The sequence below is a fragment of the Podarcis filfolensis genome, assembly GCF_964270895.1.
Source record: "Podarcis filfolensis genome assembly, chromosome: 9".
NCBI classification, from domain to species: Eukaryota; Metazoa; Chordata; class Lepidosauria; order Squamata; family Lacertidae; genus Podarcis; species Podarcis filfolensis.
The window spans coordinates 1,171,166-1,193,265 of NC_139610.1; the positions used below are offsets into that span (position 1 = coordinate 1,171,166).

Below are 22,100 nucleotides of genomic sequence, written 5' to 3' on the forward strand. Positions count from 1 at the left end.
TAGCTCAGTGCCCATGTTTCTCATATAGTACTTTTGAGTGTCCAGAGCACTTCACCTACAACAGTTGCATAAGGCAGGAGGTAAGTATTATTGTTCCCATACTGCAGATGGGGCGGCTGAGGCAAAGAGAAAGCGGATTGCCTAGGGCCACCTACTGAGTATAATGAGCTTATGAAAGAGGCAGAATATGAACCAAGAACCTCCTGGTGGAGCAGAAATGAATACCCACCATTTTTTTCTCTCCAGAATTCACCAGGCTTCTTTTGAAAGAAAAATGCTGAAGCCCCCCTTGAATTTGTTCTTTGAATGTGAAACCTTGGAACTTGGGGCACTATTTCGACTGTTGATTTTGGCAGGCTTCAAATATGACAACTCACAAGCTGTTGCCTGTCAAAAATACTAGCTGTTATTGCAGGTTATGCTGTAGAGTATACTGAATGGCATTGCATTATGCGGCCACAATATACCATTGCATTTCAACAATTTAAATTCTACTGCATGGCATACCAGGGCTTTTCAGACGGCCTTCGGGATAGCCTCCTACTTGGTGCCTTCCAGATTTTTTTTTGCCTACATCTTCCACCATCCCTAACCAGGGGTGACAACTTGAATAAAATATGGGGGGGCAGGGTAAGCTCCACCCCACATAATGGATCACATGATGCATGCATCAACTTTTGGGGGGCCCTCAAATATTTTATTAGAGGGGTGAAGATCCCCTCGGCCCCTAGCAGTTTCCTCCTATGTCCCTATTGGCCATGCTAGCCAGAGCTGATAGGGGTTATAGTGCACAGCATCTGGAGGGCACCAGGTTGGGGAAAGGCTGCTCTGGGGAACTGCAGTGATTTATGGATGCTTAGCAAGGGTTGCTCAATTAGAAGGATGATAGACAGACACAATGCCTGCTATTGCTGATCTTCCTGGGCTGAAGGAAGAACAAGATCTACTGGCAGATTCTTGGATAATTTGCAATAGGCTGGTGAGGTCTTCTGACTCCCAACAGCTGAACCATGGTAACCATGAAAAGTGAAGCTTGTGAGTAGTAGACATACACAGCTAGCGTCAGGAATGATATTTTGTTCATACATAGGTTGCACTTCTGTGCCTGCTTTATGAGCCTCAGTGTTTCCCATCTTAAAAATGGGACTTTAGGCTTCATTGTGCTGCTGTCAATTGCTGTTCCATAAGAATACAGTAAATGATTCTAATAGTTCTCAGCCGTGGTTGGCCTAAAGCTAATTGATTCAGTGTCAACAGATGTATTACTTGGCTTTCTTTGGCTCAGTACAGTTCAGCAGTTATTGCTGGCTGTGATGGCTTCATGCTACCCCATGAACAGAGGCATTGTGTCCCTGAATACCAGTTGCTGGAGAGCACAGGGTGGAAGAGGGCTATTGCACTCATGCACTACCTGTGGACTTCCCATAGGTGCATATCTGGTTGGCCGTTGTGAGAACAGAATGCTGGGCATGCAAGGCCTTTGGTCTGACCCAACCTGGCTCTTCTTATGTTTTCCTGAGGTCCGCCAACTGGAACCAGAGGCAGAATGGCAGAGCCAGCATCTCAGGCATCAGGTGATGGGGAAAGTGAAGGCAGCCCCCTGGCTGTGCCTCCTAAGCCCTGTGGCTCCATCCTTCTCCTAGAGGACCAAGCAGGGAGATTCATGTCCTGTCCCTCAATCCAATAGCTAGCCTGCTGCCCGCAGGAGCGACGGAGGTCGGTGGACGTTGCAGTCCCGTTACCAATATTAAAATGAGATTCACTTGCCAGTGCGGTCAGTTTCTATATGTGGGAAGGTCATGGTGCCACCTTGCCCTTCTCCTCAGGCAGCAGAACACCTTGGGCAGCCCCAACCCAAGCAAAAATCTGCTTCTGAGTTTCTCTCAGAGCTCCAGGGCTTCTTCTCATTCAGTTCAGGTTGTATGTGACAGGAACAGCAAATTTGCTGTGTGCTGTGTTTTTAGGGAAGCGCCCAGTGCTGATCAGGCATCCCACCTGCTATCCAATTCTTGCTGAAACAAGAATCTACCTAATTAAAGAAAACATGGGGGGGGGAGCTTTGATGCAAATATTTTTCCATGGGGCAAAACTCCATAATCAATAAATGTAGATCCTAACACTTTCCCTAGACACAGTCCATCACTTGGATACTTTCAGCACAGCCGAGGAGAACCTCCTGTCTGAAGGCCCTTCCCAGCTCAGCCTGCCAAAAGTGTGCCATCAAACTATGGTCCTTCCTCTTCCTTCCCTAGATGAGAGTGGAAAATGAACATACAATCCATTAGATTACTGCATAGAGCATCAGACATACACTCCACCCCCCCATGCAAGCTAATACAGCTCCTTCAGAGACATCTCCCGTGATGCCTTTTTGGAAGTAGTCTTGAAGTGGTTTGAAAGTGGTGGCCCTGATCCCAGATAGCAACCTGCTCTTCTTTCTCTAAGCAGTTGTGGGTTTTATTACCAGAAGGAGCAATTTTGCCTCTAGCCCTGGGCTTTAAAATAGCAAACAGAAGAAGAAGAAGAAGAAGAAGAAGAAGAAGAAGAAGAAGAAGAAGAAGAAGAAGAAGAATAGCCAGAGCAGATGTTTCTGTTCTCTTTCCGTCTTCTGTTGCTCTGGGCTTTGCGTGCAGAAAGATCCAAGTTCAGTCAGGGGCATTTTCAGTTACTAGGCTTTCAGCTAGGATGGAGAGATGTGATTTGGGGGCTTTGTTGGACTGCTCTTGGCCTACTCTGGTGTCAAAGTAGATCAAGAATGGTGGGGGGACCTTTTCAGCCTAAGGGCTGCCAATCCTTGTGGGGAACTTTCCAGGGGCTGCATGCCAGCAGTGGGTGGGGCCAAGGTAAAAGGGGGAGGAGCAACACATGTAATAATTGCCTCCACATGGTAAGCTAGTTCATAGAATCATAGAATCATAGAATCATAGAGTTGGAAGAGACCACAAGGGCCATCGAGTCCAACCCCCTGCCAAGCAGGAAACACCATCAGAGCACTCCTGACATATGGTTGTCAAGCCTCTGCTTAAAGACCTCCAAAGAAGGAGACTCCACCACACTCCTTGGCAGCAAATTCCACTGTCAAACAGCTCTTACTGTCAGGAAGTTCTTCCTAATGTTTAGGTGGAATCTTCTTTCTTGTAGTTTGGATCCATTGCTCCGTGTCCGCTTCTCTGGAGCAGCAGAAAACAACCTTTCTCCCTCCTCTATGTGACATCCTTTTATATATTTGAACATGGCTATCATATCACCCCTTAACCTCCTCTTCTCCATGCTAAACATGCCCAGCTCCTTTAGCCATTCCTCATAAGGCATTTTTTCCAGGCCTTTGACCATTTTGGTTGCCCTCCTCTGGACACGTTCCAGTTTGTCAGTGTCCTTCTTGAACTGTGGTGCCCAGAACTGGACACAGTACTCCAGGTGAGGTCTGACCAGAGCAGAATACAGTGGCACTATTACTTCCCTTGATCTAGATGCTATACTCCTATTGATGCAGCCCAGAATTGCATTGGCTTTTTTAGCTGCCGCGTCACACTGTTGGCTCATGTCAAGTTTGTGGTCAACCAAGACTCCTAGATCCTTTTCACATGTACTGCTCTCAAGCCAGGTGTCACCCATCTTGTATTTGTGCCTTTCATTTTTTTTGCCCAAGTGCAATACTTTACATTTCTCCCTGTTAAAATTCATCTTGTTTGTTTTGGCCCAGTTCTCTAATCTGTCAAGGTCGTTTTGAAGTGTGATCCTGTCCTCTGGGGTGTTAGCCACCCCTCCCAGTTTGGTGTCATCTGCAAATTTGTCCTACACACTGTCTCACATCCTTCTCTTTCCTCTGTCTGGGTGAGCCAAAAGAATTTCCAGAGCTTCAATACATATTCCAACCAGCCAAACTGAGGTGGCCATTGGCGTGCCCAGGCAAGATGGAGAGGATTTCATAGAATCATGGAGTTGGAGGGGACTAGGAGGGCCACCTAGTCCTGCTTCCTGCAATGCTGGAATCTTTTGTCCAACATGGGAATCGAACCCAAGCCCCCAAGATGGAGTCTCGTGCTCTGCCATCTGAGCTCTCCATTGAGTGGGGGCTGCATTGGGCCAACGGGCCTGAGGTCCCCCCCCCCCAAGCAGATGGTCCTGTATCTTTCTCCAGTCCAGTGCCCTCAAGCTGTATTGGGCTACATCACCCATGCCCCTTGGCTGCACTTACTGGAGCTGATGGGAAATGTGCTCCAAAACATTTTGAGGGCATTTTAGGGAAACAAGCAGAGCTGTGTGGGATCCTGGTGTTAAGCAGATTTAGGCCACGTTCCCTTCAGTGAAGGTACGGCCTTGCTTTCCTTCAGATAACGCCCCAGGGGCAAAATGGTGAGGGTCAAAAGCCTATTCTCAATCCAATTCGTCACCCCCAACCCACATTTGTAAAACCTTTGAGAATGAGTAAGAATTTTATGAGCACATGCTTTAGGAGGATAGGAATTTTGTCATGAATGTCATGTAGGAAGAAGGAGTTTTGGCTCATGACAGCTTTTGCCACCCCAGCGCTGTGGTGGGATGAGATATCCCAGCCAAAATTCTTCCTCCTGCACAACTGTTCTAGGCTCAGGAGTCCTGTTTGCCTTTTCACTCTGAACCACTCTGGTGTCACTGCAAATGTCTGGTAGTAATAATGAAAGATCATCTAATTGACTGTATAATCCCAAAACACAGCATACAGAATGCATCAATTACAAATCCTTTTCCCAAGTTGGGAGAGGGGGCAAAAATGGAGCAGACAAGGTTTGCAGCTTCAGGACCATCCTGGGTTTAGATCAGTGGTTCCCACAGGCTATGGGATTACTTAGGGCTAAGAGGCAAGGGGGCAGCAGGGGGGCGCTGGCGGTGTAAATGGCTATCGGACTTTGAAAAGCTGGTATCCCTGGATCAAGCTCATCAGTTTTGTTTAACAAATTGCACTAGTTTCGGCTGGATAAATGCGCAATTAATTGTTCCTGTTTTGAATTTCACTGTGCTGTTTTCTTCCTTTGTAGATTGTGCAAACTTCTATTCTCAATAATGCTTTTCGTAGAGCAGGGCAGGGGGTTCTGGGGATGAGTGATGGAACCAGAGTGGTGGTGGCCCCAAATGATTTGGGGACCATTGGCTCAGATGGTGACGGTGGTCGGAAGCATTTCTTTTTCTCCCAGACTGTTGTCCAGGCAGAAATCTTGGCGTGTCTATCCTCCCCCCCCCTCTCCACCACCACTTCTTCTATACAGCCAAACATCTCCACACGCCAATTTCCAGTTGGGAGTATGGTCATCAGCTCCACAGAAAATGCTTGTAAATGGAGAAATAACTCAGGAATAGTTTGCAGAGAGAGAAAGAGAGATGATACCTCTCATCGCTACAGAGTGGGGCAGGATAGCTTAGGCCCTCCTGTTTTGCAACTTCCAAAGAAATAATTTTTTATTTTATTCTCTAGCCTCACTTTCCTTCTTCTCCAGAATGTTCAGGGATGCACATGTGAAATCCCAGAGACTCGAGGATTGGCAGAACAGCACCCAAGCCACTGGGTAATGCAGCTGCCCTAACAGTCAGGGTCTTGATGGACTGGATCTACTATTCTGACCCTGTGAAAAACAGTGTGGCTTGTATGTGAAGGGCTGGCTATTTCCTGGTTAGGGTTGCCAACTATTTCCCTGGCCCCTGCTCCCATGCCTTTAACAGCATTTGATCATCAGTTGTTCTTTTCTCCAGTCTTTTGCCCTTTCCAGGGTTCAGCCCTCTTCACATTCAGCAGATCTCACATCAGAAATGTCCAAGGCTTCTTTTCATCATGCTCTTATAATGTTGGAATAGAAGTATGCCAGCTTTGGAGTCATACATAAAATTTCATCAGGAAAAAAGTATTGAGCAGCTCAAAATAGCCCACATATTCTGCAGTATATATATATATATATATATATATATATATATATATATATATATAAAACTGTCTAGAAAAGAGGGTGTCTTGCTTTTGAAATCTCTCTGTTTATTTTTTTTTTATAAAATTTTTTATTAGATTTTAAACACATAATAAAAGACAATACAAGACAATACATAGACAAACAAACATATAAACACGTATACTTTCTTAACATTTTTTCCTTGACCTTCTTTCGGCGACTTCCCCATACCTCCCCTTTCTGCATGAAATCTCTCTGTTTAGAGGTATGTCTTTATCTTGGTGGGAAGTGTCAAAAGCAGTTGGCTCCAGAGAAAGGTTTACAGATCTGATGGTCCACAAGTCACCCCTTTTTTGGCCTTTGTGCACAGGCCCACACCCTGGACTGCCTCCTTTCCAGAATAAGCGATGCCAGCAGATTCACTTCATATTTATGCAACAGTGAGGAATGAATCTGACTTGGACGTCTGTCGGCTTCATCCTTCCTGACCTGTCTTTGCAGAGGATGCAAAGCAACAGCCACCTGCTTGTCTCTTCTCCCTTGGGCAGGGTTGAAGCCTGTGCTACAGGGGCATCACTAGGTATGGCACAGATTTGCATGCTGTTTGCATATCAATACTGATTGCTATAGGGCTGTAGCTCAGAGGTAGAGCACCTGCTTAGCATGCAGAATAGTTCCAGGTTCCCAGGGGCATCTCCAGGTAGGGCTAGGGCAGAACCTTGTCTGGAACCCTGGAGGGCCACTATCAGCCTGTGCAGGCAGTATGGAGCTAGATGCATCAAAGGCCTGACTCAGTATTCCTATAGCCTCAGGTTCCTATAGCCTCACTTCGGGGTGGGGGGGTCAGAAGCATTGGGATTGCCGGGGGGGATTGTTTCTGGGGAGAGTATAACACACTATGTTAGGGCTGGTGAGCCTGATGCCTGAGGAGCAAATGTGACACCACACCCCGATCTTTCTATTTGGCCCTTGAAACTCCTCCTAGGCCACATCCACCCCAGCAAAGCCCCTCCCCAGCACACACCTTTACCTGGCTTTTTTATTTGTCAAGACATCCAAACCAGACCAGGGTGTAAAAAAATGTGTTTGTGCCATAAGGACGTTCTTTCTTACTTCACCCCCTCCCACCATTTCTATCCTGCTTTATCTCCGCAGAGCTCAAGGTTCTCCCTTCCCCTGTTTGATGCTCTCAGCAACCCTGTGAGGTAGGTCAGGCTGAGCGGCTGTGACTGGCCCAAGTTCACCCAGGGAGCTTCACGGCCAAGTAGGGATTTGAACCCAGGTCTCCCAGGTCCTAGTCCGACACTCTAATCACTACATCACACTGGTTTTCACCCACCCGGATGCCCACAGGAAGCCCCACAGTGGTGCTCTCGTCATGTATTGAGTCCCAGCATCTGGTCTTCTGGGCCTGAATGCCTAACAGAGAAGGGGGAGCAGAGCCAGCAAGGCTGGTACCCATTGAGCATCCTAATTCAGTTTGTATCCCTTTCTTCTCTGCAGGAGAATTTGCACCCAAGGCAGCTTAAGAATAGAACAGTAACTAGGTAATAAGCAGTAACTCATAGCAAAAGAAATATCACTGGCATATCAAACAACCCATTTCAATAACTCTTTCAGTAACAGGTTAAACATGAAACAATAAACTAGACGCTGTAAAGATCTGCAGAAAAAGTGCAGAGGTTTAACAAAGTAAATTAAAATCATAGGAGCCTCTAAAAAATGGCAGCAGCGATGTCAAATCTGCAGATATGACAATGCTGGTATGCATAAATGCAACTCCATTAACCTCAAGCAACAAGAAAGCAGTATAAGTCGTTCTCACATCTTCTTCTCAGATGTACTGGCCATTGATGAGAACATCTGTATCTATAATGTAATTTATTTGGTGGCACTTCTAGTTACTACCGCAAGTATCTGCAAGGTCAATGGTACACACACTTCAGTTTTGACCATGTTAGTTCATGGCTTTTGGAAGTTTTCTCTGCTAACCCCTGCATATTAACCTCAGAGCCTCACCTCATTTGACAACATGGAAATTGGTGTATCATTACACTTTCATTTCACTTACTACCATCTGACAGGGATTTGCTGCTGCTCCTGTCAGGAGTTTGGAGAGTGCCAGCAAAGAGCGAGGTGGCACCTGAAAGATTTAGAGATCTATGTCAGCTTCATAAAAACGTAAGAGCCCAGGTGACTCAGGCCAAAGGCCCCTCTCTAGTCCTGCACCCTGTTTTCAGAGTGGCCGGTCAGATGCCCGTGATGAGAAGCCCACAACCAGGTCCATGAGGCTGTTGGAGGCAGCTGCCTCCAGGGGTGCCCGGGGGCAGCAGATGTGGATCTGGGTCAGCAGCAGCAAAGGCAGCAACACCTCCTCCATAGGGCAGTGTCTTCATCCTCATATCCCTCAATCCAGGCAAACGCTCATCTCACACACCCCACCGACTGACCTCTCTCTCGCCTTTGCTCCATGGCTTCCTGGCGGGGGACTTACTGGCCGCTGTCCTGCACGGCAGGGAGGGAGTCTGCCTGTCAGGAGGTGGCTGCACTTGCTCTTGCATGGGGTGCCATGGGTTAGTGATTTGATAGAGGAAGGGAAAGGAAGACGCAGTGAAATGGAGATGAGAAATGTTGTGCTGAAGCAAGAGGGAAGAAATGGAGAAAGAAAATGGAGAGGGAAAGCCGAATGGAAAGAGGAGGCCTAAAATGGGAGGGGGGGATAGAAATAATGCAGGCATATGAACAAAAGCTAAATACCTTGAAGAAAGGGTCAGAGCAAGCCAGCGTGGCTATCTGAATTGGTGCATCAGAGGTGGGTGGAGCAATGGCTGTGGAATACAAGAAGTGCAGTCTACTCTAGGATGTTGAAATGCCACAATAAAGAGAGCTGCATCTTAAAACGTTAGGTCAGGGGTGGGGAATCTGTGGTCCTCTAGAGCTGTGGTTCCCAGTCACCTAAGTATTGCAGACCTCTTGTTTTTCAAAAGCCAAGCCATGGACCCCCTACTTTTGCAAATTTTGATATCTCTGTGGTAGATTTTGTTCTGACACCGCAGTCAGGTATGCCAAGAGGCTTGGAAATTGCATTCACAAAACCATTAAACATAGTTAAATGTATTATAGCAACTCTGGTTTTGTTCTTATTGATAAACCAGCTCCCACCCAGAGTTACAACTTTTTAATGACAGGGTTTCTGTACCTTTGACAGCTTGATAGCAGGCAGAATTTGGAAGTCAAACTGCTGGAACCTCCCCATTTCAGAGACACAGTGACAAAATAAGCATCACCAGTTGAATTCGTGCCTCATCTGCATATGCTTCAGCCATAGGTGCTCACCAGGGGAAAAAATGGCATTCCTCTAGCCAGAAAGTTACCTAGAACATGTTACACAACTTTCTGTCACAGCTGATAAGTTGACTGAAAAAGTTAAATCCAGAATGGGCATTCTGAGAGATATCCACTTGTCTAGTGAGCCCCATTTATGTTTGTGGTGTCCAATTAACAATTGCTATTAAAAATGTTATATGTATTAACAATTTGTCACTGATGTGAATTGTGGATTAGTTCATGTGGGGTTTTTTTGGGGGGGGGAGATTACTATAATAGGTAAAATGTGAGGCTGAATTATAAATATATTAATGTTGACAATATACACATTTTTTATTTTTTGCTTTGTAATCTTGCAGGAAGAAAAATCATGCCTAAACATTCTGCTGCTGCACCCATAGCCTGGGTTTAAGGATACGTGTAGTGAAGAGCTCGTATGTCTGAGTTTCTGAGGCAGTGCAGGAGAGGGGGGGGGTCCTTATCATGGTGCTAGGAAAGTTGCCTTGGTGGAACGAAAATTAATTGGTGTTTCATGGATGTTGACGGATGCAATATCTCATTCAATGCCCACGCAGGTGCCTTTGCAGACTGTCAAGCGGGGGTGGGGGAAATGTGCAGCCTGAGGGCCACACTCCCTTCAGGACAGGCTTCCAAGGGCCACACGCCAGTGTAGTGGAGGCAAAAGCAGGTGCCACAACAAATATTAATTTTATCATTGTAGACAAAAATACTTGGGGTGTGAAGCAGGACCAGCGAAGGATGTGACCTAGGGAGAGGGTGGGTGTAGCCTGAGGGTCAGAGAAAGGGGCCTGGAGGGCTGCCTTGGGCCCTGGGCCTGCGTTTCCCCACCCCCAATGGTGCAGCATCCTGTGGCCCCCAGTGGCCAAGCCCAGGAGCAGGGGACAAAGAGCAAAGGGGTACACCCAGCAAAGGATGTCACTGCATCCCCTTGCTTTGTCTTCAACTGCTTCAGCTGAAGACAAATTATCTTAAGTAAGAATGAAGGTCCTAGATGAAGCTTTCGATGGTCTGGTAAAAAGTGATAGGATTTTAGAAGCTTTGTGCCACATTTGCCAGAAACATAGATTGCGGAAATCCATGTGGCATTGGAGATACAGCAACATGAATGGAGACAAATTCCAGTTTCCTGAGCCATAATTCCACACACAAACCTCCTCCCCCCGCCTTGGCTATGAGATGCATTAGTACTGTGCAGTGATCTTTCCATCATAAGTCTGTGGTCTGTGACATCCCAGGGTCACGATTCCTTCCTGTCTGAAAGTCTGGATTGGTTTATAAGAGCCAGGATGCTGTTCTTTTTTCTTTTCTTCATTGCTAAGTGCCACTTGGCTTTGCCGGAGGGCAGACCCAGAGAGAACCGGCATCCCTGACTCTTCCTTTCCACCCGCCACCTGGGAGATGGCTTTGGGAACAGATCGCCAAGTTCAAGTGCCGCTTAGGAGACGGCTCTGTGTGGGCAAGTGGTCTGGTTCCATGGTAGCTGAGTGTTGACTGAGCGCACACCCACCAAATGCTCCAATTTTCAAGAATAATTTTTTATTAACCGACCAATCACATCAAATCAAACCAAATTACATAAATTCCAAATTACACAGCCGAATTTTAAATTTTTGTTGGGGGTACCCATATTTCAAATTCCGAAGGGGATCCAATCAACTTCTTGCTTCTTACTGCTGTTTTAATGTCCACAAATCTAACCTTATGCTGTTCACAATACTATCCAGTCCTTTCTTATTATTTTTCCACATCTCTTGTTGTTATTTTCATATATTTTTCCTTTTTCTTTGTGACCTCTGATAGTCTCCGCAAGCTGGTTAGAACAGTTTGCAATCCTGCGTGGATATTATTTTTGTTATCCAGTAGCCATATCCAGACGTTTTCCATATAACATCACTTCCATACATCAAAACAGTCTTAGCGTCATTCATCTTCACCAATCTGCCTCCTTTCTCAAAACCTCTGAGGAGATTCACTAGGAATGCAGTCTGAAAACAAGTCCGTTCTTCCTCCCGGCTATATTGCTTCTCGATCTCCATAAAGCATACTTTTGGTTAAAGTTTATCTCCACACAGACCTTAATCATCCTGCTTGGGTCAGTTCAACCGACAATTCTAATGAGGAGGGGTTCTTGTAAATCACATAGAAGGAAAGTAAAAAAGGTTTTCCCCCCCATTCAGTCCCGTTGTCAACATACCCAGCCTTTGGTGTATCTTCATCGTAAAATATTCCTGTTTCTCCAGCCCGTCGTCTTCTTTCGCAGAGGTCACTTAAATTAGCAGACTTCACTCCCCTTCTTCACTTGAAATATGTGCATTTGCTTCTTTTGTAATTAATTATTCCAAATTGCTGCAACTAGTGCGCGACCAGAGACAGCGTCCAGGAGAGCCGAGGTCCACACGGGGGCATTCTGCCTAGGGCCCTCACCCCCTTCTTTTGAATTAGGGGGTGATTTATGGGCACAGCAGGCAAGGGCAGTGTTCCCCATTTCCTTGGGGCAACAAGGGAGGCTGCCTACTCCCATAACAGCCTCTTAATTACCCCGTGTGGGTCGGAGAGATGGTATTGTCGGCCATCTTCCAATGCGCCCCCAAATGCCCCAATTTTCAAAAGACAGTCCCAGAATCACAAAAGCCACCCAGGTTTCTCATTTGATCCTGAAACATCCCTCTTTCTCCCACCAGTGTCTCTGCCAAACGTAGGGAGGAGGAAGAGCTGCCGCTTGTCCCGAATGGTGGCAGTGGCAGCTGTGAGGGAGCTCCTGTTGCCTCTCCATGGCAGCTGCTGCTGCTGGCCTCCTCCCTTGCGCAGCAGCTGCTGGGGAACAGGCAAGGAGGAGGAGAGGCTGCCGTAGCCCAGCCCCACAGGACACACTAGCTCTGGGGGGCAGGCAGAGGGCAGGGGTGCCGAGGGTGGGTGGGTGGGTGGGAAGAAAGGGGAAGTGGAGCGGAGCACAAGGAGTTTCGATTTTTTTAAAAAATGCTTTGTGTGTTCTCGTCTAATCTCGCCCCTTTCTAAAATTTATTTGTTGGTGTGTGTTTTTCTTTCTGTAAATCTACCAAAGCCAGGGTTAAGGAGTTTTCTAAGGATGCTGGAGGGCGTGTGTCCCATTGGTGCAACCCAAATTCCCCCCTTCCTGCAGCTCATGGTGGAAGGTGGGAGGGGTCTTGGGGGGCAGGACGATCAGGCCCAGATCAGGCCTAAAATGGTTGGTGACCTTGGCTGAAACAATGACCTTTCAGAGACCCTGGGGAGTTAGAAGGGAGAAGGGCAATGCTAAATGACTCATGCTAACAACTTTTTAAGACTGCATCTCCTCAAAAGGCTTTTTTTAAAAGGGGCGGGGACACAACTGTGAGCCAATGATTGCTCGGACAGAACTAGGATGCTTTAAAAAGGGCCTGTTGGAGCATACGTTCAAATTCTCCTCCAGTTATGGGATCCTGCCTCTTGGGTGATTTCCGTGGTTGGATGCCCATGAACAGCCACACTGTCTAACAGAAGCAGAGCTCTGGACAAGTATGCGGAGAGCTATCGGAAAGCAGATCTTGTGTATTGCATGGTCATGCCTTGTTAGTTATGGGTACAGCCAAGCACAGGAAAATGATCACATCTTCCCCTGGAATATAGGATATGGGGGGGCGGGGGGACTAGGACAAAGAAACCCTCAAAGTGGAGGGCAAAAAAGCGCCATCAACCCTGAGAATGGAAGATAAACTATATGGAGAGTGGGGAGCTTTTTCTATTCAATGAGTGGGATTTGTGGAAGGCCAGGAGCATCTGTCCACTGGGTCATGGAGGCAGAAAATTACCTGGCAGGGAATCTGCCAGGATCATGGGATGTCCTGTGCCTAAGAGAGAGTGGTGATCTGAAATAAGGCACATTGTCCCAAGCATGGTCTGGATCACCACAATACGCAGCGGCAAGGTACAAGAAGCAGTGATGGCCACCAACTTGGATGGCTTTAAAAATGGAATGTCAGAAGAACCTGCAGGATCAGGCCAATGGCCCACCTAGTTCAGCATTGATCTTGCCATGGCCAGTCCGATGCCACAACACAAGGAGGACACGAGCCCAAGAGCAACCCCTGCCCCATTCTGAAGCATGGCTGCCTCCACTGGGGGAGGCAGAGCAGAGGCTTCCTGGCTAACAGCCTTTGATGGCCCTCTGATCACTACAAGTAATTTTACCATAGGGTGACATACCTGTTTTTTCTTATCCCCACAGTTAAAAAAGAACCTTTAAAAATATATATGTCAGGGGCTCAGGAGCAGGAGCACTGGGGAGAGAGGAAATAGAGAGCGAAGGGGAAGAATCCGAGGGCAGCGTAGGAGAGTATGACAGTGGCCCGAGAGATTCCATGAGCTTCTCCAGCGAATCAGAAGATTCCCAGAAGGGGGCGCCGATGGTCAGGGCAAGGGGGGTCCCAGGGGGGACGCACCAGAAACAAGGAGCCAGAGGGGAACCCCAAAGCAGCAGTGGGGGATCGGGACCAGTTTCCCCACCAGAGCGTAGTGGGGGGGAAGAGTCACATGTGTCAGGGCCAGCGTCTCCTCCAGCGGGGAGAGAAAGTGAGTCAGGGCTGACCACGCCTCCAACGGAGGGGAGGTCAGTTGCAGCTAGCCCCCCCAGAGGGGGAAGCAGTGACAGCAGCAGCAGTGAAACGGTCAGGAGAAAAGTTACCGGCTGGGCGCGCGCGCCAAGTTCAAATGTACAGGCGCGGGGAACAGCAGGAGACCCGGATGGGGAACCAGCTCCTAAAGCCCGCCGGAGGGAGGGGGAAGGCTCAGGGGACTCAGCGTCAGAAGAGTCTAGAAAGGGCGAGACCCCAACGGCCAGGCGGAACCAGAGGCGGAAGGAACAGAGGAAGAGGTGGAGTAAGGCTAGAGTCTTAAATTGGTGTCTGGGGGAGGAGACTCAGACGGAGCATCAGCGGTCTGACAGTTGAGACGTAGAGCTGCGCGCTGCGGCTCTGGAAGTGAAACTGAACTTCAATAAAGACTTTTGTACTTAACAACGAAGCAGCGTTGGTCCTTTGTGAGCTGGGACCTTGGGCAGCTCTGACAATATATAACATAGGGTTACTTATTTTCATAGGCTCAGAAGAAGCCGCTGTTTCTTGGTCAACTGCTTCACACACAATTGCATAAGAAAATGAAAGTAGCCACAAGAGCAAGCTAAAGTCTTAAGTTCAGCTCATAATAACCAGGGACAGTGCAGTCTAGCAATGCAGTCTTACTGGGTGACCATGGACCAGTCGCTCCTTCTCAGCTTAGCCTACTTTGCAGGCCTGTTGTGAGGATAAAGGGGTCTGGACCATCCTCTCTCCTTGGAGGGAGGGCAGGATGGAGGGGTTGGTTTTTATGTGCAGCCTGCCCTTCCCCACCAACTCAGAGTGGCCAATAGCAGCAGGTGTTGTTGTTTTAATGTAAGTAGTTCTGTCTCTAAGGGGCTCTCCAGAGATTTGGGCAGGGGGACATTCCCAGTCCTCCCCAGAGATACCAGGGGCTGGCTCTGGACCCTTCTGCATGCTAAGCAGACACTCTGTTGCTGAACTATGGGCTTCCCAAAGTGCTGTCAGAGTGGAGGATGGCGTTGTGTTCGGTTTCCAGCTGTTGGGAAGCCCATGGCCAAAAATTGCTCTCAATTCTGAATGCAAATGCCACAAGAAAACGGAGCTAAGAGCTTGCAGCCAAAGAGCTGATAGCTTAGCTTGGATCAATATGTCCATTTCAGCCATGGTCACTTCCTGGCTCTCACCGTGTCCATGGGGCGGCCAGCTTGCAAAGGCTACAGCAGCGGCAGCAGAAACCACAGCCAAGGGCATCATAGAATCCTGACTGAACCGCACGGACCCTTCGTGCTCCACCCTGTGCTCTGCCCACTCTCCCTCTGTGAGCAGCAGACAGTAACTGCTGCTGGCTGCCTCTTGACCCCAGGCTACGGTTTCTTCAGCTCCCCATTTCTGCAAATCCACATCTCCTTCTGTCTTCTCCTCCCTCCTTCAAAGGACACTGCCAGTTTATTTATATATTTTTATAAAGGTATTTACAAGCAAGTTAATAGTAAAAAATAAAATAAAAATCTCTTAAGCAGTGTACAGTCTGAGAAAACGACAACGCAGTATATCATTGGAGCAAAAATGCAATGTAAAAACCAATAAAACAGCAATATGAAAACATGTAAAAGCAGAAAAGCAAACAAAACAGAAAATTTTCCCAGTGCCTATGCTTGCTTTGGAGGGGGAATTTTCCTTAGTTTCCCACGCTTGATGGTGACAATCCTGGCCATGATGGACCAAGGATGTCTTTCGTTTTTCTCTTCTCCATCTTCAAGAGGCTCTTATTCTTCAAACATTTTTGTTCTGTCTCCATCAACCCATCCTTCATTTCCTCTTTCCATTTCTTTTTTGGCAGCTGCAATTATTGCCTGCCCCTCTGCCTTCTAGAATCATAGAATCATAGAGTTGGAAGAGACCACAAGGGCCATCGAGTCCAACCCCCTGCCAAGCAGGAAACACCATCAGAGCACTCCTGACATGGTTGTCAAGCCTCTGCTTAAAGACCTCCAAAGAAGGAGACTCCACCACACTCCTTGGCAGCAAATTCCACTGTCGAACAGCTCTTACTGTCAGGAAGTTCTTCCTAATGTTTAGGTGGAATCTTCTTTCTTGTAGTTTGGATCCATTGCTCCGTGTCCGCTTCTCTGGAGCAGCAGAAAACAACCTTTCTCCCTCCTCTATGTGACATCCTTTTATATATTTGAACATGGCTATCATATCACCCCTTAACCTCCTCTTCTCCAGGCTAAACATGCCCAGCTCCCTTAGCCGTTCCTCATAAGGCATCATTTCCAGGCCTTTGACCATTTTGGTTGCCCTCCTCTGGACACGTTCCAGTTTGTCAGTGTCCTTCTTGAACTGTGGTGCCCAGAACTGGACACAGTACTCCACGTGAGGTCTGACCAGAGCAGAATACAGTGGCACTATTACTTCCCTTGATCTAGGTGCTATACTCCTATACTCCTATGTCCCTAAAGTGCTGGTTTTGACCTATAAAGCCTTAAACAGCTCAGGACCACAATACCTCAAGGACTGTATCTTTCCATATGAACCTACACAAACCCTGAGATCATCTTCTGAGGCCCTTCTTCGTGTGCCGCCTCCTCGAGAGGTCTGGAGGGTGGCAACACGAGAACAGGGCCTTCTCTGCAGTGGCTCCCCATCTGTCAAATGCTCTCCCCAGGGAAGTTTGCCTGGTTCTGTCATTATACACTTTTAAGCACCAGGCAAAAACATTCCTTTTTAACCAGGACTTTGGTTGATCTGATTTACATCCTATGCCCTTTTAAAATATGTTTATTTGGGGGGAGGAGCTATTGGGTTGTTGTTTTTATTTTTATTATGTTTTTGTGCTTTTATATTTTGATTTTATTCTGTGAATCGCCCTGAGATCCCTGGGTATAGGGCGGTATATAAATTCAAATAATAATAATAATAATGTCCCCCCCATCCCACCCCTTTATCTTGACTTACTCAGTGCTCTTAATGGGCTCATTTTGCATTCCACTCCATCTCGGGTCTTGGGGTGACTAGGAGCAGTTAAATTGGTCTGTGTCCTTTCAAGGGCTCACATTAAAAATAGATCCCATAAATTGGCCCAGGAGGAAAGGGAGAGACAAACAGAGGGGAGGAGGAATTAAATCCTGAATTCAACACCAAGCGTCCCACACACACCAAGCTTCCCACACACACCAAGCGTCCCACAGTATGGCTTCATCCCCAACCTCCCACTATTAAGTAGGAAGGTCTAAAGGGAGGTTCTCAATGTATGTATTCCACTGAATGTGCAGGAACCCCAGTTACGCAAGTGTTCCCAATCATGGCAGGGAGACAAAGTGAATTCAGCTGAGTTGCCTTCCAGTCCTTCCCATAAAGGATCCAGATATGGTTTTTGGGGGCAGGGCTGGTGTTCGTGCCCTGCTCTCTCTCTTTGCAAGCTGAATTTCAGAACACCTGAAGAGGGCTTGCAACCAAGCATGGGACCCCCAGGGGGGACTGCCTGTACCTGAACGACAGGTGTGTGTGGAGAATTCTGGGAATTCAGATGGGCACATGAGCAGAAATTGCACATTCGTGCCATGCTTCAGGTGGAAATCAATCCAGGGAATAGAATTGGTATTTGCTGCTGTGTTTTCAGCATGACAATGCCACAGGATTAGGCCACTTCTTTATCCCCATTTCTTACATTTTACTGGGCTTTCATTGGTTCCCTTTCTGCTCTGCTGTTCTGTATTCATCCATCCATTCATCCATTTCCAGGACCAGCCCCATCCTTTGTCAGAGGGAGGCAGCAGTCTCCTTCCACCCCCTAAGCATCCTCTGCTCAGCTTCTCCCTCAGGGCACGGCAGAGAATATCATCCCTCAGGGGTGTTGATGTGGGAGACTTCTCCCAATTGTATGGGATTCTCAGGGACTGCCAACTTTTGCAGACAGCTCCACGGGCATATCTGCAAATCAGAGAAACTGTTGTGGGCACTAAACAAGCCTCAGCCCAACACACACCATAGCCTGTTCCACAGGGTGGGGCAAACACACTTGGCTCAGGGGGGAGGGGACACAGGGAGGGAAGCCTGTGGGTGCCAGAGAAGGCGGGTGCCAGGCATGCCTGGTGCCAGGGAGGAGGGGCACCACTTGCCCTTCACCTAAAGCAGGAAAATACCCTGGGCTCCCATTCTATCTTGTATTTTCAATTGGTGGGTTGTTGTTTGTTCCAGTTTAAAGCTAAAGAGGGGGCTTTCCCTGGAAAGGAGTGAAGCAAGGGGAAAACAGGTCAAACCTAGAAAGTGCTGGTCAACCAGAAAGCTGCTTGGACACCCCTCCCCCCCATGCTTTCTAGTGTGAATGAGCCTTAAAGCTGCTAACCTATCCAACATCTACTTACTCAGAAGTAAGCTGCATGGAATTTAATGGGACTTATTCCAAGTTTAGATTAGGTTAGGACTGCAGTCTTAGTAGGTAAGAATATAGGAAGCTGCCTTATATTGAATCAGACGATTGTGTCCATCTAGCTCCATACTGTCCACACTGACTGGCAGCGGCTCTGTGTGGTTTCAGGCAGGAAGTCTCTCCCAGTCATACCCAGAGATGCTGGGGATTGAACCTGGGACCTTCTGCACCCAAAGCAGGTGTTCTGCCACCCCATAGCTCACTCCTTGACCCACAATGTGAGCACAACCAACTTAAAACAGGGCTCCTGTTTTTTCATCCCCATATTCATCTGCATTTTATTCTGTGTAAAAACTAGCGGGTTCCATAGTGCCAAGCTTAAAGGCTGAAAAGTACACATCTAGCTTTCTTTTGCTTTTGTAAATTATAATCCCTCTAAAGAGGCCTTGTAAGATCTGCTTGCAACGGCTCAGGATGATCTGGTTAGCAGCTTGCGTTTGGCACAATTGGTAAACCCTCTACTTTGAAAGAGCAGAGCTATTCTATTAAATGTTATATTTACAAGAGAGAGTTGGAGTAGCAGGGTGCATGGGTGTAGCCAAGAGGGGGCCAGAGGGCAGCTGCCCCCCCAAAAAAACCAGGGAAAGAGATAAAAATGCTTAACCAGCTGACCAATTGTGTTGCAGGTAGCTCAGTTCTGCCCACCCCCTCAATCCTGGCTATGCCCATGGCAGAGCGGCTAAGAGACTGAACTCCAAAGCAAAAAGGATCTGGTTCAAACCTCACCTCTGCCATAAACTCATCCCATCAGCCGACTTTGGGGGGGCTGTGGTCTCATCTGCCATGTGGACAGTGTGTGATGGTCGCTCCTCTCCCCCAGGGTTGCTCCTCACCCCACTCCTGCACACACACACACACTTTTCTTTTCCCTGCACTTTGGGTGAAAGGAGGGCTGCAGCAGAATTAAAGCAGATCCTCTTGGCTTGTAATTCAGAGGCAAACTGTCTCTCAGTGGAAGAGGAGCAATGCAGCTGCCGCGGGGCAACTCTGAGCTCCAATATCACAAGAAAACCAAGAGAGAAAGAGAAACCACAAGGAATGGAGGAGGCTCCCTGGGGAGGAAAGGTTGCAGTGTCTCAGGCTTTTTGGTTTGCTGAAAATATGAGTGACACAATAGAAGTGTGTAAAATTATGTGTGGAAAAAGTGTACAGAGAAGAGTCGTCCCCCCCAACAACAACAACATGGGGACACCCAATGAAGGTGACTGCTGGAAGGTTCAGGACAGATAATAGAAAATACTTCTTCACACAGAGCATAGTTAGTCTATGGAACTCACTGCCACAGGAGACAGTGATGGCCACCAATGTGGATGGCTTTAAAAGAGGACTAGACAAATTCACGGAGGAGGAGAGGGCTATCGATGGGTAGGAGCCAGGATAGCTCTGTTCTTCCTTCACAGTTGGAGGAAGCAATGCTTCTGGATAGCAGTTTCAGAAAACCAGAGGAGGAGTGGAAGAGCACTTGCTGGTTTCCCACAAGCATCTGGTCAGCCACTGTGAGAACAGGATGCTGGCCTTGATGGGCCCCTGGCCTGATCCAGCATGCCCTCCTCCCCAGGCTGGCTGCACCTGCTGGCATGAGCCAGACCAGGCGCCTCTTCTGCAGCCTGAGCTGGCAGCGCAGAAGGACAAGGACACTGGTCTCCAGTTTCAGCCTGAACTGAAGGAGGGGGCGGAGGGAATGCCAGTGTGTACTTCACTGCATGTTTGAAGGGATCCAAATCTGTCGATTCAGCAGCTCCATCGCTTATCTGATGAGCCCAGGGATGCAACAGGGACCAACCAAGAGATATTTGTTTTGCAGCACAGCCAATGCCAGAGAGAGAGAGAGAGAGAGAGAGAGAGAGAGAGAGAGAGAGAGAGAGAATATGCTATTGCTGGTGGAAAATTGCCAAGAAAGCCAACTGGGAGTTGAAAGGAATTGTGAGGAGGCAGGAGGGCAGATGGGGGGGGGGTAAGTGTTTAACCCACCCAGCGAGAGGGAGGGGGAGAGATAGATAGATGATAGATAGATAGATAGATAGATAGATAGATAGATAGATAGATGATAGATGATAGATAGATAGATAGATAGATAGATAGATAGATAGATAGATGATGATAGATATATATATAGAGAGAGAGAGAGAGATAGATAGATGATAGATAGATAGATAGATAGATAGATAGATAGATAGAGATATAGATATAGATAATAAATGTGACAAAAGGCTGTGACCTCAATTTTATTTTGTGCTGATTTTTCTCCCTCCGTTTTGAAGGGAAGGAGGGAGGGGGGATTGGAGCAGACAGTGGCAAGGGAAGGAGAGCGATTTCTCGGCTGCAGGTAAAGAAGCAGCCTGCTCCTTTTGCTTGCAGAGACCCCATGGCCAGCAAGAGCTCGTGCATGCAAGCATGTGGCAGCCAGAATGAACAACCTCCCAAGCAGGTTTCTGATTTGCACTTTTGTCATTTCCCTCCTTCCCTCTTGGCTTTCTCCCCCACCCCCCACCCCTTTTTTCTTTTCTTTAAAAAAAAATCCTTTCTCCCATAGGAATGCAGGAAGCTGCCTTGGACTGAGCCAATCTGCTTGTCCACCTAGGCCAGGTGACACAGCCAGCCACCCAGCCCTCCCTGGAGATGCTGGGGGGTTGGACCCTGGACCTCCTGCATTCAAAGCAGCAGCTCTCCCCCTACCCCACAAGGCTGTGTTTCTTCCATGGATGATTCATCCCACTTTGAAAGCTTTCCTCATGGATTTGCGCTTACTCTGCTCAGTTTGGCTTCTGATGGGAGAGGGCTCTTGCACGTGAATCCTGCTTGTGAGATTCCCCTGGAGGCATCTGGGTGGCTACAGGGAGAAGAGGGTGCTGGTCTAGCATGGCCATTGGCCTGATCCAGTAGGCTCTTTTCATGTTCTTTGGTTGCCGCTTGGGGGCTTCCCCTTGAGGCGTGGGGGGGCACTGTGAGAAGAGGCTGCTGGAGTCCATGTGTGCCTGGAGAAGCCTGAGCATTGGCCTCTGCTGGCTAGCAAAGAGGACCTGGCTCTCTAAAGATGGATGGCAGAGCAGTGGACGTGTCCGAGGCAGGTGAGCATTAATTGTCTTCTTGACCCGGGGAATTGAATAAATGCTAATAAATGCCACAAAGGCCGCCATCCTCTCTTTAGCACTAGCAGGAAGTCTGGAGTGCCATCCATCACTGACAGGGGCCGGGGGGGGGGGCATAAATTGTATCTTTAGCCAACTGGCCGACACAGGAAGGATGGGGAGAAAACAAGAGCACAACTTTCACCTCTTTTGCGCAGGCGACAAATTAATTCTCTTTGGGTCACTCAGGGACAGCCCTCTGGGAAGAGGCTCTTTGCATCCTCCACTCAGCTGACACTTCAAGAAGCTTCTCTTCCTCCCTCCAGCATCCGAGGCAGCCTGCCTCTCCATGCAAGGTGCTGGGCAGTGTGCCCTTGTGCATTTTGGGCATCACAATATGCGTTTTCTGGGCAATGGTGAGAACCAGATGCTGGACTGGATGGTCCCTTGGGCTGATCCTATAGCCAGGCTCTGCTTTTGTTCTTTCCCATCTACACCCTGAACCTCATGGAGGCAGCTCTTCAAAGGCGCCCAGTCTGTTCACTTGCATTTTGTTCATTTCACTTTAAATACTGTGTTTACATCCTGCTTCCTTAAAACTAAATAAATAAACCAAGCACAACCACTTGAAGCAACGTCTGGTGAAAATAGTGGCAAAAATAAAAGCAACAATTGGGTAGCTGCAAATGGGCAGTTAAAATGACAATATTAATACATTAACTGTGTAACAGTATTAATGTGCAGCAGTTCAAAATGAAAA

The 22,100-nt window shown here is 47.8% G+C and overlaps 2 protein-coding genes across 6 annotated transcripts in view; one reads left to right on the forward strand and one right to left on the reverse strand.

Annotated features, from left to right (window-relative positions):
* LINGO1 (leucine rich repeat and Ig domain containing 1) overlaps nucleotides 1-22,100 on the forward strand; it is a 540,338-nt gene that overhangs the window by 476,917 nt on the left and 41,321 nt on the right. Inside the window, exon 1 of one of the 5 annotated variants that reach the window (XM_083630436.1) lies at nucleotides 21,210-21,340. The exons of the other annotated variants lie outside the window; for them this stretch is intronic. Coding sequence (XP_083486562.1) covers nucleotides 21,311-21,340 — 30 coding nt within the window. The 5' untranslated portion in view covers nucleotides 21,210-21,310. Of the gene's footprint in view, nucleotides 1-21,209; nucleotides 21,341-22,100 lie in introns of those variants that run through there. 5 annotated transcript variants of the gene reach the window in all.
* RCN2 (reticulocalbin 2) overlaps nucleotides 1-22,100 on the reverse strand; it is an 810,887-nt gene that overhangs the window by 198,427 nt on the left and 590,360 nt on the right. The gene's annotated exons all lie outside the window — the stretch shown is intronic.